Raw genomic sequence first — 13,040 nt, 5'->3', positions numbered from 1 at the left:
AATATATATATATATATATATATATATATATATATATATATATATATATATATATATATATATATAAATGCAGACACACACATAACAAGGGCAGACTAATGTTATGAAAGGGTTTTCCACTCAGTAATATATAAGCCTCGGCCGCCTGCAGCGGTGATCATTATTGTATCCGGGCCGAGCGTTTTCGCTTCCTGTGAGGCTGTATTTCATAAATCTGTAAGGCTGAGAGAAGGTATGCTAGAACCATTGTTTGCTAACTTACAGCACCGCCTTTTGTCGTTTGATTGTTGCTAATACCCCATGTGCTATTAGCCATTCAGTTTGCATATGACATTTGAGTGTGACATTTGCAAATATCTAGCTGTTTTCATTGCGACATTAAAAGGTTAACCGCTAAGCTAGCTAGCTGTAGTTACACAAGGCTAGCAGAAGCTAGCATGGAGGTCAGTGTGTACTCTAGTCAACACACTTGGTGGAGCAAATTAATCCCCAGTTGTGAAATACTTTTCAAACATTTGTAAATGTTTGCTGGCTTGAATGCTTAGTTTTGCGGTGTTAGGACTGATAATGCTAAAATTAGACTTCACTTTCAGTAGCTAACTCTTAGTTAACTGACGTAACAACATCACATAAGTTGCACTGAAACTTCACATTTTCGAGCCTAGTTTGAGAAAGAATTTGCTGGTATGTCAGCAGAATATACTTTTTTATGTTCTTTTGAATTAGTATGTTAACGATACGGTCGGATTAAACATCACTACTTATATTGACATTTATCAGTGTTTGGACTGGAGATAGCATTCTGATTTAAAAATTATATTTATCTTATTAATTTTAGTTAATTGAGTAATTATACCGCTCATCACAGAAAACATAGCAGTCCACGTGACCATGTTTTGGTGCACAGTTGTATGTATTTATAGTATGTGATGTACAAATAAATAGCTGTTTTATATAATGGATATCATAGTAATTTTGACATGTCTTGGATAGTGTCTGTGCAATAACCAGTAATATAAATAGTAAATTTAGACATTTTCCACCCCCCATTGACTCCTATATACATTAATTATTTACACTGTCAAAGAATGAAAATCACAAAAACCTGAAATGTTAAACTTGGATAAGAATAATGACCAACAGGGTTAAAAGTCTAGATTGACTATTAATAAATTATTTACCAATTATTAAAAGGAGCTTGTCAAGGAAATGTGAAAATTATAATACATTAGAATGTAATATCAAATTGCAGGTAAGAAAAACAAGATTTCAGATTAAAATAAGTAAATAAATAAATAAGTAAATAAAAAAGAGCAGGCCCCTTTTTGTCATCCAGTTACTACAGCATGCATGTTTGAGGACTAATGTTAAGAGCAGCAAAGTCACGTACGATTGTAACAAACAAGTAATCTCTTTATGAATATATATATCGAGATATTTGGTTCATATCGCCCAGCCCTAGTAGAAATGAATGTTTCCTTATAGATGATATGTGATATAATGACTGTAGAATAGATATTGCAAATAATGCTGAATGCTGTACAGTTGCTGCACTGGCCTGTGCTACTTCAGTCTTTTCTGGTTTAACTGTTTTCTTCTTTTACTAAGGTAACTTTACTAAAGCAGCCTCAGTTTAAGATGTAATACTGCCTTATGTCTTTGTGACAGGAGGGATGCTGTCCTTGTCTCGATCAATTGTGTGTGGGGTTGCACGCACCCCGGCTGCTGTCAGCCAAGGTTGTGTGACCGCCTTTACCAGATTCAACAGCACGGCACAGGTACATTCCTTGTATTTTCTTTAAACTGCAATAAAAGAGTTTAGATTCTGATAGGATTAACATCTTTTTGTTTTATTGATTTCAGACTTCTCCTAAGAAAACTAAATTTGGACCACTAGCAGATGAGGACAGAATCTTCACAAACTTGTATGGCCGTCATGACTGGAGGTAATGAGAATGATGCTGTTCTAATGTTCTCTGTCAAATCTATAGTCTCAAATCCACGTTGATTTGATGCATACAGGGAAGTAAAAACTAACATAAAAGAACTCAGTCCGCACCTGCATCTTCTTGTGTTTTTAGGCTGAAAGGTGCCCTGAAGCGTGGCGACTGGTATAAAACCAAGGAGATCCTTTTGAAGGGAGTGGACTGGATTCTCAATGAGATCAAGACTTCTGGCCTGCGTGGGAGAGGTGGAGCTGGTTTCCCGACTGGCATGAAGTGGAGTTTTATGAACAAGCCAAGCGATGGCCGGTAAGCAGTGTTGGGCATGTTACTTTAAAAAATAATTAATTATAGTTACTAGTTACTTCCTGCAAAAAGTAGCAGCGTTAGAAACGGCGTCACAGCATTATAAAAGTAATTAATTACAAGGAAAAGTAACTGTTACTTTTTAAAAAAATGTACAGAAATGTTCTCTTTAACAGAATTTCAAATTCATCTACATGTTTATTTATTCATAATAAAACTGAATGCTAGATCTGACTAATGAATGAAATGGAAACCTAATGGAATCATTTTTTTTTCTTTTAGGCCGAAGTACCTGGTGGTGAATGCAGATGAAGGAGAACCAGGCACCTGCAAGGACAGGGAGATCATGCGTAATGATCCACACAAACTGGTGGAGGGCTGCCTGGTTGCTGGGAGGGCCATGGGAGCACGTGCTGCTTATATCTATATCAGAGGAGAGTTCTACAATGAGTCGTCCAACCTGCAGGTGAATGCGGGCACAGAGAAATTCTGAGTTTGAAACACTGAAATTTTTAAGGTTAATTTAAGTGACCTTTAAACACAAAGTACATGATGCATGAAAGTTTTAAGCTTCTCAGTTTTTATTTCCTTATCGCTGAATATGGTCATTTGATAAGTCTGTTTATTGCAGGTTGTACCAATCATGTGATAATCTTTTTTTTTTTTTTTTTTTTTTTCTGCTTTAATTTAAAAAAAAATTTTTTAATATAAATTTTCCTCGTATATTTACAGGCTTAATCTCCCTAATTATTTCTTTCTAAATATTAAACATTGTTCCTGTTTTATCATTTATCTACTTATTAATTAATCTAAAGAGGTTCATATCTGCCATCTTACAACTAACTTTTTTAACCTTTTAAATTCCTTACTGGCCTCATGCTCTGCTCTTAATGGTCGGCATAAACACTTTTCTCTTTTGGATCCTAGGTTGCCATCAATGAGGCCTACGCTGCTGGGCTGATTGGCAGGAACGCCTGTGGTTCAGGTTATGATTTTGATGTGTTTGTGATGCGTGGTGCTGGAGCGTACATCTGTGGAGAGGAGACTGCTCTTATTGAGTCCCTGGAGGGGAAACAGGGGAAGCCCCGCCTGAAGCCCCCCTTCCCTGCTGATGTTGGTGAGTTTCAGTGTATAGACTCAGTTTAAAATTAGGATATAGGATTTTATGTCTATGTCTAAATAACAGATATCATTTAAATATTATCTCCCTCTTCTGCCCTAAAGGTGTGTTTGGTTGCCCAACAACTGTTGCCAATGTGGAGACGGTGTCTGTGGCGCCCACTATCTGTCGTCGTGGGGGCTCGTGGTTTCTTAGTTTTGGCAGAGAGAGGAACTCTGGCACAAAGCTCTTCAACATCTCTGGCCATGTTAACCACCCCTGCACTGTAGAGGAGGAGATGTCCGTCCCTCTGAAAGAACTCATTGAGAGACATGCAGGCATGCATTACACTCTGGATGTTTTTTTTTTTTTATTTTTTATTATTATTTATAACAGAAGGTTATGGTAACATGTTTGCAGATTTTTTTTATCACGAGTTATGGGCTGTTTATTTAAAAATGTTTTTCGGGTGAGCGTGTTTTTTAAATATAGTCAATGAGTCAAACAGTTGGAAATTCATCTGCTATGTTCTTCTGCAGGTTATGAAGCCAAAGGTTAAGACAGCTTAACATAAGAACTTTTTTACTCTCTCTTGATTGAAACCAACATCTGTCTGGCAGGCGGTGTGCGTGGAGGTTGGGATAACCTGCTGGCCGTAATCCCTGGTGGATCCTCAACCCCCCTCATTCCCAAGAATGTGTGTGAAGAAGTACTAATGGACTTTGATGGCCTCATTCAAGCTCAGACTGGCCTTGGCACGGCTGCTCTTATCGTCATGGACAAATCTGTAGGCCTGTCACCTCTGCAGCCTTTTTCATTGAGCCCAAATATGTCATCTATCATCTCTTATATTGATCAATGGTTTACTGTTACAGACTGACATTATCAGAGCCATCGCTCGCCTGATTGAGTTCTACAAACATGAGAGCTGTGGCCAGTGTACGCCATGCAGAGAGGGTAGGTACTGCTGCAGTGTTGTATGCAGTTTTCATCCTTATTGCATAGGATTGTTTTTTATACGTTTAACAGACCTTAAAAATGGTTAACTATTCCCGTCTGTTGTTGCAGGAGTGGACTGGATGAATAAAATGATGTGGCGTTTTGTACGTGGTGATGCACGACCATCGGAGATCGATATGATTTGGGAGCTCAGCAAGCAGATTGAGGGACATACTATCTGTGCACTGGGTGATGGTGCAGCATGGCCTGTGCAGGTAAAGACCTGTTTTCTCCTTAATATATAATACATTTTGATAGTAAAGAGATGGCCTAAAGAATTGGTGGGTAACCCAGTATCTTACTGATACCAGATCATTTCGGACCAATATTGTTGCATCTTAGACTGCAGTTTCTGCTACTAATGAAACATATAACACTACAAATGTAATATTTTGTTGACCATTTGAAAGCTACACCCAAAGGAAGAGGATACAACTGTGGTATCCTCTTAAATAAGCTTCTCTCCAAGATATATTAGAGAATAATTCATTATTTTTTAGCTCAATGTATTTAATATCTAAACAGTGAAATGTGACATTTTAAGGGGCCCAGTGGAATGCGTGCAGTTTGCTAATCATATAACTCTGTTTCCACATTAACTGTGAAGTCACATGAAATTAAGAATTTAGTAGTCAGCTGGTTGCTGTTTGCACTTTGACACTAGGTGTCATTAAAGCTCACAGATATCTCATGAGTAAGTGGTGTCTTTTACTTTGAACCTTTCTTAGTTCTACAGTATTTTGAGCTTTGCATATTTTTATGATTATTTCCTACCATACATGCTTAGATAACTAATTACAGTATAACTAATTTCTTGCCTCTGTTCTTTCAGGGATTGATCAGGCACTTCAGACCTGTGATGGAAAGCCGAATTGCTGAATACGAAAAGCAGAAGCAGCAAGCCAGGGCATAAGCTGCTGCTCTGTCTCCTTGAACTTTTTCTGCCTCATGCTCTTCACCCTGTGCTTGTGTCATACACAAATTATTTAAATGAAAAAAATAATGTCATCACCTCGTCTTCAAGCCTTGCATTGATATGTTAAAAGTACAAATAAAGTTCTATAACCTGAAAGGAGTTCAACCTCAGTCCTATACTTTTAGCATTTCACTTGTAATCTTTGAGTTTTGTGCTCTTTATTTCAAACACATTTCATTGGCAGAAAGTTTAACTATCAGGGATTTGTCCCACGAGCTTATATTTTAATGCAATAGTCATTTATATAACCCAGAAGAAATTGTAGTGTTTTCGCACCATTTCATATAATTTATTGATCATCTGTCCTGGTTAAAGTAGCGTCAGCAAAACTTACCTCATGTGAAAAGTGAAAAATACTGATTTTGAAGGAAAGTGTAATGGTTTCAGATAAAGATTACTGTCATTATTGTTTATTATTATTATTATTGTTATAGTTTTTATTATTATTGTTATTAATTTGATAGAATATGGATGGCAGCTAATTGCATATGTTAACTTTTGTCTTTAATTGCTGTTATGGTCCTAAAAACAGTCAACTTTTCCTTGGCTTCAACTTTGTTATCCATCCTGTAATTTCATTCAATAGTCGATTTTATCTTTAAAAATATGTTCTCAATCATTTTAATATCAGAGGGAAAGTAACTGAGCTATACACAATTTTTAGATAAATTATCTTCACTTGACATTTAATAAATGTAGATATAGAGTTTACTAACAAAATGTAGAGTAGAAGTAGAAAAAAGTACTTTAACGAGATAATGACTATCTTGATTTTTTTTTTTCATTGGAAAGGTGTAAACAAATTAAATGTAGCAAAGTTACAGATATGCATGGCATTTCCATTTAAAGCTATATTTATGAATAAGTGAGTTTATGGTGGCGACATCAATATAAAAGTGTATTTTCATGATCTCGCGATATCAAACTTTTCTCATATCACGTGACAGGGAAAAAACATCTTCGCGGCTTCATTTCGGTGGACGCTGTGAGCGGTAGGAAAGCTATTATTAATTGTTTACTAAGGCTCAAAATTATTCGTTATTATTTTTTAATGTTGCTGTGAAGTATGTAAAGCCAACACAAATATTAGCACAATATTGTACACATTTTTACACTTGTAAAATCTATAAACACAATTGTTTAGCTTTGGTTGTAGCTGTTTATTTCGCTCAATGTCCGCTCCCTCCATCCTTGTCAGCAAGTCGGGTCAGGACTAAAATAAACGGTTTTATTCACATTTAATACACATGTTAACCTATGAAATATAAATGAAAGAAAAAAAAGTCATTATAAAGCAGGAAAATGCTCAGTCTTTGAACATGATTTAAGGTCAAGCCACCCATTTGTGTGTGACTACTGTTGTCACCTGCAGTAGGTTTAGCTCTCCCTGCTACAAAAATATTAATTCATATTTATCTCGGTTTCAAAACAACGGTATGCTTCATTTGTAGCTTCATGTTTGTGGGATATTTGTGGAAGCATTAACATGGAAATGCTGAAGATAGAACAAGTCATTGTTGGAAATGACGTGAAGTCAAACTCAGCTGAGATCAAGTCCAAGTCCATGGTTGCACCCCTACAATCCTGTAAGCCAACTGTACTGATACGCCTTTATTATAATTAATGCATACCTGACGCAGAACAAGATTTTTTTTTATTTCACTACAAAATATCCAATAACACTGCATTGCAGATCAACATGAGAGTGTACAGTGTTTCCAGTGCTTTATCACCTTCAGTGATCCCAAAGCCAAGGAGAGACACATGAGGAAGAGTCATCGGGACCAGTACAAGCAGCATCTACAGCAAGTAGGGAAAAGGCTGATTTAATATGGAAATGTCAAGTATTCAAGTGTAGAAACTGTATTAAAAAAACTCAGTAAACCTTGTGAAATATAAATGGCATAGTTATCTTTGCTGTGTGATTAAATTCATTTAGACATATTCTAATTCAGAGCTTGAAAAAATTAATTAGACACTCATTTATGCAGTAATGGGATATATTAGTTGTGTAAATGTATTGGAATATATAGCCTATGTGTGTGTGTGTGTGTATATATTTATGTATATATATATATATATATATATATATATATATATATATATATATATATATATATATATATATATAGGCGTTGAGGATGGGCAAAGTGGGAAATGAGAGTAGGGGATTATTGTGAAATGTTTTGTTGTTGTAATACTCATTTCAGGACTACTGTACATACTGTATGTGCTGTGTGGGCCATTTAACAGCTGCAAAATTTGCCAGCGCTCTCTGACAAACTGATTTTGCACTGCAAGTAATTGTTGGTTAAAACAGTCTTGCATGAACATGCTTTTTTTTTGTATGCATTATTATCTAGGATGAATAATTGAAAGTGTAGTTTGGTTGAGTTTCACTTTTTTCAGTAAGTAAAGTTTTTTTTTGTTTTTATTTTCCTAATTTAAATAACTCTTTTGATTTTGCAGACAAATACGCTGTTCTCGTGCTATAAGTGTGACAAGAGTTTCTCATCCTCTGAGGAGCTCAGCCAGCACCAGACTGTGCATGATACAGATGAGAAGCCTTTCCTTTGTGCTTACTGCCAGAAAAACTTCTATACCTTTACTGAGGTGAGGACACATATTTGTTTTACATTTTTTGTTCTGCTGTGAATATGGAATATTATTTGTGTATTATTTATGGTGTCTTTTTAATATCTTTCAGCTGAATAAACACAGACGATATGAGTGCACAGAACGACAATGTCTCTGCAGGGACTGTGGTGCTTTGTTCCCCAGTCCATCTCGACTTCGCAACCACCGCATCGCAGTGCACCTCGGCCACCCCGTAGTGAATGATGACACTAACACTTTCCAGTGCTGCAAATGTGGTCGTGGTTTCCAGACAGAAGAAGAACTCTTGCATCACCAAGAGGAATTTGCTAATGATTCAAACTGTGATGTTAAGATGCAAGGCAAAAAACGTGGCCGTAAACCTAAGTATGCAGCTCAAGAGGTGGCAGTAGATTGTAAGAAAACTGAAGAAGCAGAGAGATCCAAAGGATTCAGTGACTTGGCAACAGAAGGATCCTCCTCTGTGGAGCTCAAAATTCCATGTCCGGAAACAGATTGCAATTGCATATTTCCCTCTGTTGTAGCACTGCGTGCACACAAGAAAACCACACACAGGAATCCAAATCGTAAAGCTTCCATCGCTGAATACACATGCCTCACCTGTGGAAAGAGCTTTTCAAGAGAGAGTGCCCTAAAGGCACATCTGACCTGCCACACTGAGGGCGAGGAGGCAGTGGAAAAGAGATAATATAGGAGGAAACGACTGTTACTTGTGTCTAAAAAAATATCAGAGACTAAGTTGTCTCCCCGTGAGTGTGAATATGTAATAAGAATTACTCAAGCAAGGTTATATAACGTGACTGGATGTTATTTTTCTGTATCACTTTTTTTTAAATCAATATATATATATATATATATATATATATATTGTTTTTTACAAAGACACCTTACACTGGTGAACGAAAATCCTAACTGTTCATGATTTATGTGCATGATTTATGTGTCTGTCATAAGGCCCTTTGTTGCTTTTCATATTACCTCTATTCTACCGGAAATATTTTATATTCATGTAGATTAGCAAATAATTACTCCCTCAACTGTGGGAAGGTATTGTATTTAAGTGTTTTACTCTCAAGAAAAATACAATAGAATGTAAGTACTAATATAATAAAATCCTGCATCTGAAAAGATATAATTTTGAAGTGTTACTTTTCTTTTTTCAAAAGGTACAAAAAAGCAACTGAATTGTAAATTGGAAACAGTCCTGCAAATGCTAGACCAAACTAATTTATCATACTTTTTAATGTATTTTGTGATATTTTGTCATTGCCAAGTAATTAAGTAGATTCACAAGGTGAATATAGAGTAATGTGTCCACCATATTTCCTAATTCATTATTTGTTACTTTATGGGTTAAGATTCATATCGGAATCAGCTTTTTTTAAATTTATTTATTTTTTGCTGGCAGATGTTGACTCCAGTAATGAAATAGGTTTTTTAAAAAAAATAAAATATTTATAACAGACCCATATACACCAAAACTAATCAGTTTATATTAGCAGGTGAAATACACAACAGATAATAGCATATGTGAAGACTGATAGTCTAGTTTTTGTTTACATACTAAACTTTATGATATAATATTTTAAAGGATTTTACTTAATCTTAATTGGGGTAATTCAAGGTTTAAGTATTTAGCCTTTATTAAAACAAATTTAGTCCACAATCTGACGTTTATAGTCACACAAAAAAGGAAAAAAAAAATAAGAAATACCGACGAAGTCGGACACCGGGCACCGTGGACAGCGAAGATTTCGAGCATACAGCGATTTCCCATGATGCACCCGTGGTTTTTCCTATCTCGCGCCTTTGCCTCGGAGCAGTCCATCTTGCCTCTCGCATCGCTGTAGTCACCCTCTGCTAGCGCGCCGTCCGTGTTGTTGTGGTAAATAATGGCGGCCTCGGGAGGAGGATTATCATCTCCCTCTGTCGTGGCGGGTTTGAGTACTCAAGCACCACCAGCTCGGGCTCGGTTTCCGGGCCGACCGTGCGCGGCTCGCAGCAGGCTGCGGTCGGAGAAACGGATCCGACGCGGAAGACTAGGCTCGGACGACGGCGAGCTGGCTGTCGGAGGGCCGAGGCCCGTAAACATCGGTCTAGCGTTAAGCGAGGATCCGTCTCTGCTGCGCCTGCTCGGGGTAGCGGAGAAGCACCGGCGGCAGAAAGATGTAGGGTTCGACTCGAGCAGCAGTGAGGAGGTGAGTCAGTTAGCCATAGCATGGTAGCCATATGTAAAAAGGTACATTTCATGTGATGAATAAAGACGGCTAGCTTAAAAAAACTACATTAAAATGCCTGTTACTTACAAAGAGCTGTTCAGATGGCGTTGAACTAGTTATCGACAACTTCGCTTGTAAAAACAAACCAAACACTGGCTTAGTTGTTATCTGTTTGTTTGCAGGGTATGTATGAGATAGATGAAGAAATGATAATAGCGATAGTTTTCTACTAATGCACCTAATGAATAAATACTTTATTTTCCGTTGTGAAATGTTGAGAATAGATGCTCTAAGTTGCATCCGATAAATAAGTGCCCAGCTGAGTCTGTTTGCATTAAAACCTCAGGCGGAAACTTGGCGGTATGATCACACCCGTGATTGCGTTTTGTTGTGGAAACCATTAGGTGTCTTTCTTTGTTCATCCTTTGGTATGGTTTGGTGAGTAGAAGTTCCCACCCAGTTCTGACAACCTCTGGCCGATAATCTTATATTAAAAACGTCGCTACTGCGAAGTAGGGGATCACACTCTCCACGTTGGAGCTGCTGTCAGCTGACTGGTCGGTGTTTTTAGCGTCACTTTAACGTAGGAAGCAATGGGAAAGTGGGTAAAACGTCAGCTGAACGTTATAATAAGACAACTGTAATACAAAATTCCCAGTATCTTATTTGATAGCTAAAGACAACCCAAATAGCTTGCTTCCATTAAAGGTTCTGCAAGTGCAATCACATTTCTTGCATAAGCAGGATGAGTAGGAGTCTATGGAGATCATATAATGTAGGTTTGCTTGAATTTAATTATTATTAATGCCAGTGTAGCTTTCAACATTCTATTACCATTTATTCTTAGTTTGTCCATATTTTCAATACTAAAGTAGTCCTTTACATTTTAACCAGGTGAGATGGTGACAGTGATTTATTGTCACTTTTATTCTAATCATATTATTTAGTCTTTAATAAGGGGCTTTAATGTGTGACATCAGTCGTAATTCACTGATGCAATCCCTGTAGAGTGGACTGTAACAGTCACATGGCATAAGCTAAAGCTTGTGGATGCTGCTCAACCAAAGAACCACGCATCACTCAGCACCACGCACTTGTGTTCTGCAGAGCTGGTTTCACTGATGGCCCAACTGTGGATATTTTTTTTTATCATTTTAATTTGAAGATGAATGTGAGTAATTTGGGGTGTGCTCTTGTTCTACTGTAGAAAGCCTTCTTTGCATCTTTGATAAAAAGGTGCCTGATTTAAAGGGTGAGTGTATGTTTAACAGTTCTGCAGCAGAGTTGGTATGATATTTTCAGTGTCAGTATTGAAATATCAGTGCATGCAATAAATATTAGGCTAAAATCGTTTTGAATTTCTTCCCATTTTTCATTAATTGCTAAGAAAATATTGTGAACAAAACAAAAAAATTACAACAAAAAATTAAGCATGCACAGAAACCATGAAATGGAAAAAAAACATGTGAGCTCTTTAATAGTTGCCTCACAAAGAAAATAAATTTCCTTTGCTGCATCTTAACTGCACTGATGCAACACTGGAGTAAGGTTGGAGTGCAGTGCTTAAATCTGAACTATAGTTTCACCGGGGGAAAATACCTAGTAATCAAATGATGAACACAGTAGTGACTCATTTATAGTGCACTGTCAACTGTTGAAACATAACTTGGGTTTTAACAGGCAATTGGGATGGCTAAAAGCTCACAGCCTTTTGGCCAGGGGTCATTGTCTGACTGTAACTGGATTTCAGCCAATCTTAAGCACTCAGACAGCTGACCATACATTTCACTCTAGAATACTTAAATATACAGAGGATTTGTGGTCAGCTTAATGACTGCAAGATGCCTAGGTCCTGTCGCTGTAAAAGAAACCTAAATCATCACTCCTCTACAATTGTACTTAAACATAAATATATATGTTAGAAAATTTAATATGTGCTTGTTCTGACTTGCTGTGTGTTTTGAAAAAACCTTAAAACCATTTCCAGAAAATCTTATAGAAGCAAGAACTGCTTCTGTAAGATTAATTTTGATCAGCATCACCTGTCAGCTTCATATTCTCTTAATAGCGCGAAAACTAGACTCAGTCTTTTAGACACCACTTCTGTATTGATGCATTTGATTTTTTCCTAAACTAATTAACGAAACATTGTAATATGTCATATGTTGTTGTTCGTTTGAGGGTTTAATTATTTATTTTTTCCTACCTGGTGAGAACTAGATGATTTTATTGTGTTCTAAAACTTAAAACCTTATAATTGAAAAAGACTATTTTCTTTATAATATTACTTTGATAAATAAATTACTTAAACAAATCACATTACTGTTATCAGAAGAGTACAGTTTATCTCAATTTTATTAATTATTAGCTTTTTCTTGCCAGTTTTATTATTTTAAAATGATCAAAGTCAGTCACAGCTTTTTATTATTAATATTATTAATTTAGTTTTTATTATATTTTATGTCATTTGACTACTTCTAGTCAATTATTTATAAGGAAACCATTTTTTTAAATAACTAAAACATTTATTTCCTTCAGGGGATCAGTAAAGTCATTTTCATTCATTTTAATTAAAAGTGATTTTTTTTATTATTATTATTATTATTATTTATTTATTTTGTCTTTTGTCCAGTATGACTGGAGAAATAGTCACCTACAACCTAACATATTGAACTCTTAATTTTTATTTTATGCTGATAGAAATGCACATGAATTCTGAATTTATTTTGCTACTTTCTTTAAAAAAAATCAGTATTTACATTGTCTATGTATGTAAAGTTTTTATTTTTTATTTTATTTTTTTATATGCTGACCAGTCAGTAATGACATGCTGCATATCTCATGGACATAATTTGTTGCTGTTGCACTCATATTTTAGGAAG

The 13,040-nt window shown here is 36.1% G+C and overlaps 3 protein-coding genes across 6 annotated transcripts in view; all 3 read left to right on the top strand.

Moving 5' to 3' along the window:
- The first annotated feature begins 131 nt into the window (after positions 1 to 131).
- Positions 132 to 5,419, top strand: ndufv1 (NADH:ubiquinone oxidoreductase core subunit V1). The gene is made up of 11 exons (XM_041967146.1): positions 132 to 232; positions 1,669 to 1,778; positions 1,864 to 1,946; positions 2,082 to 2,252; positions 2,532 to 2,715; positions 3,177 to 3,366; positions 3,474 to 3,686; positions 3,969 to 4,135; positions 4,224 to 4,305; positions 4,417 to 4,562; positions 5,180 to 5,419. Exons 2-11 carry the CDS (start codon positions 1,674 to 1,676, stop codon positions 5,258 to 5,260), a joined length of 1,422 nt encoding a protein of 473 aa, XP_041823080.1. The 5' UTR covers positions 132 to 232; positions 1,669 to 1,673; the 3' UTR covers positions 5,261 to 5,419.
- Positions 5,420 to 6,169: 750 nt separating this feature from the next.
- On the top strand, positions 6,170 to 9,061 carry LOC121628366 (oocyte zinc finger protein XlCOF6-like). Of its 2 annotated transcripts, XM_041967407.1 has the most exons (5): positions 6,170 to 6,315; positions 6,775 to 6,909; positions 7,017 to 7,132; positions 7,793 to 7,936; positions 8,031 to 9,061. In XM_041967407.1, exons 2-5 carry the CDS (start codon positions 6,810 to 6,812, stop codon positions 8,625 to 8,627), a joined length of 957 nt encoding a protein of 318 aa, XP_041823341.1. In that variant the 5' UTR covers positions 6,170 to 6,315; positions 6,775 to 6,809; the 3' UTR covers positions 8,628 to 9,061. The 2 variants fall into 2 exon arrangements, with proteins under 2 accessions (XP_041823341.1, XP_041823340.1); XM_041967406.1 differs by lacking the exon at positions 6,170 to 6,315 and having other exon boundaries at positions 6,323 to 6,909.
- A 690-nt stretch (positions 9,062 to 9,751) lies between these two features.
- The window catches only part of kmt2ba (lysine (K)-specific methyltransferase 2Ba), a 29,055-nt gene continuing 25,766 nt past the window's right edge, over positions 9,752 to 13,040 (top strand). The window contains exon 1 of one of the 3 annotated variants that reach the window (XM_042011504.1): positions 9,752 to 10,137. In XM_042011504.1, coding sequence (XP_041867438.1) covers positions 9,832 to 10,137 — 306 coding nt within the window. In that variant the 5' untranslated portion in view covers positions 9,752 to 9,831. The remainder of the gene's footprint in view (positions 10,138 to 13,040) is intronic. The other 2 variants (XM_042011502.1, XM_042011505.1) reach the window with 2 other exon arrangements.

The sequence above is a fragment of the Melanotaenia boesemani genome, chromosome 17 (assembly GCF_017639745.1).
Source record: "Melanotaenia boesemani isolate fMelBoe1 chromosome 17, fMelBoe1.pri, whole genome shotgun sequence".
Classification (NCBI taxonomy): domain Eukaryota; kingdom Metazoa; phylum Chordata; class Actinopteri; order Atheriniformes; family Melanotaeniidae; genus Melanotaenia; species Melanotaenia boesemani.
Note: the sequence above shows the minus strand (reverse complement) of the source record. Positions and strands in the feature narration are given on the sequence as shown.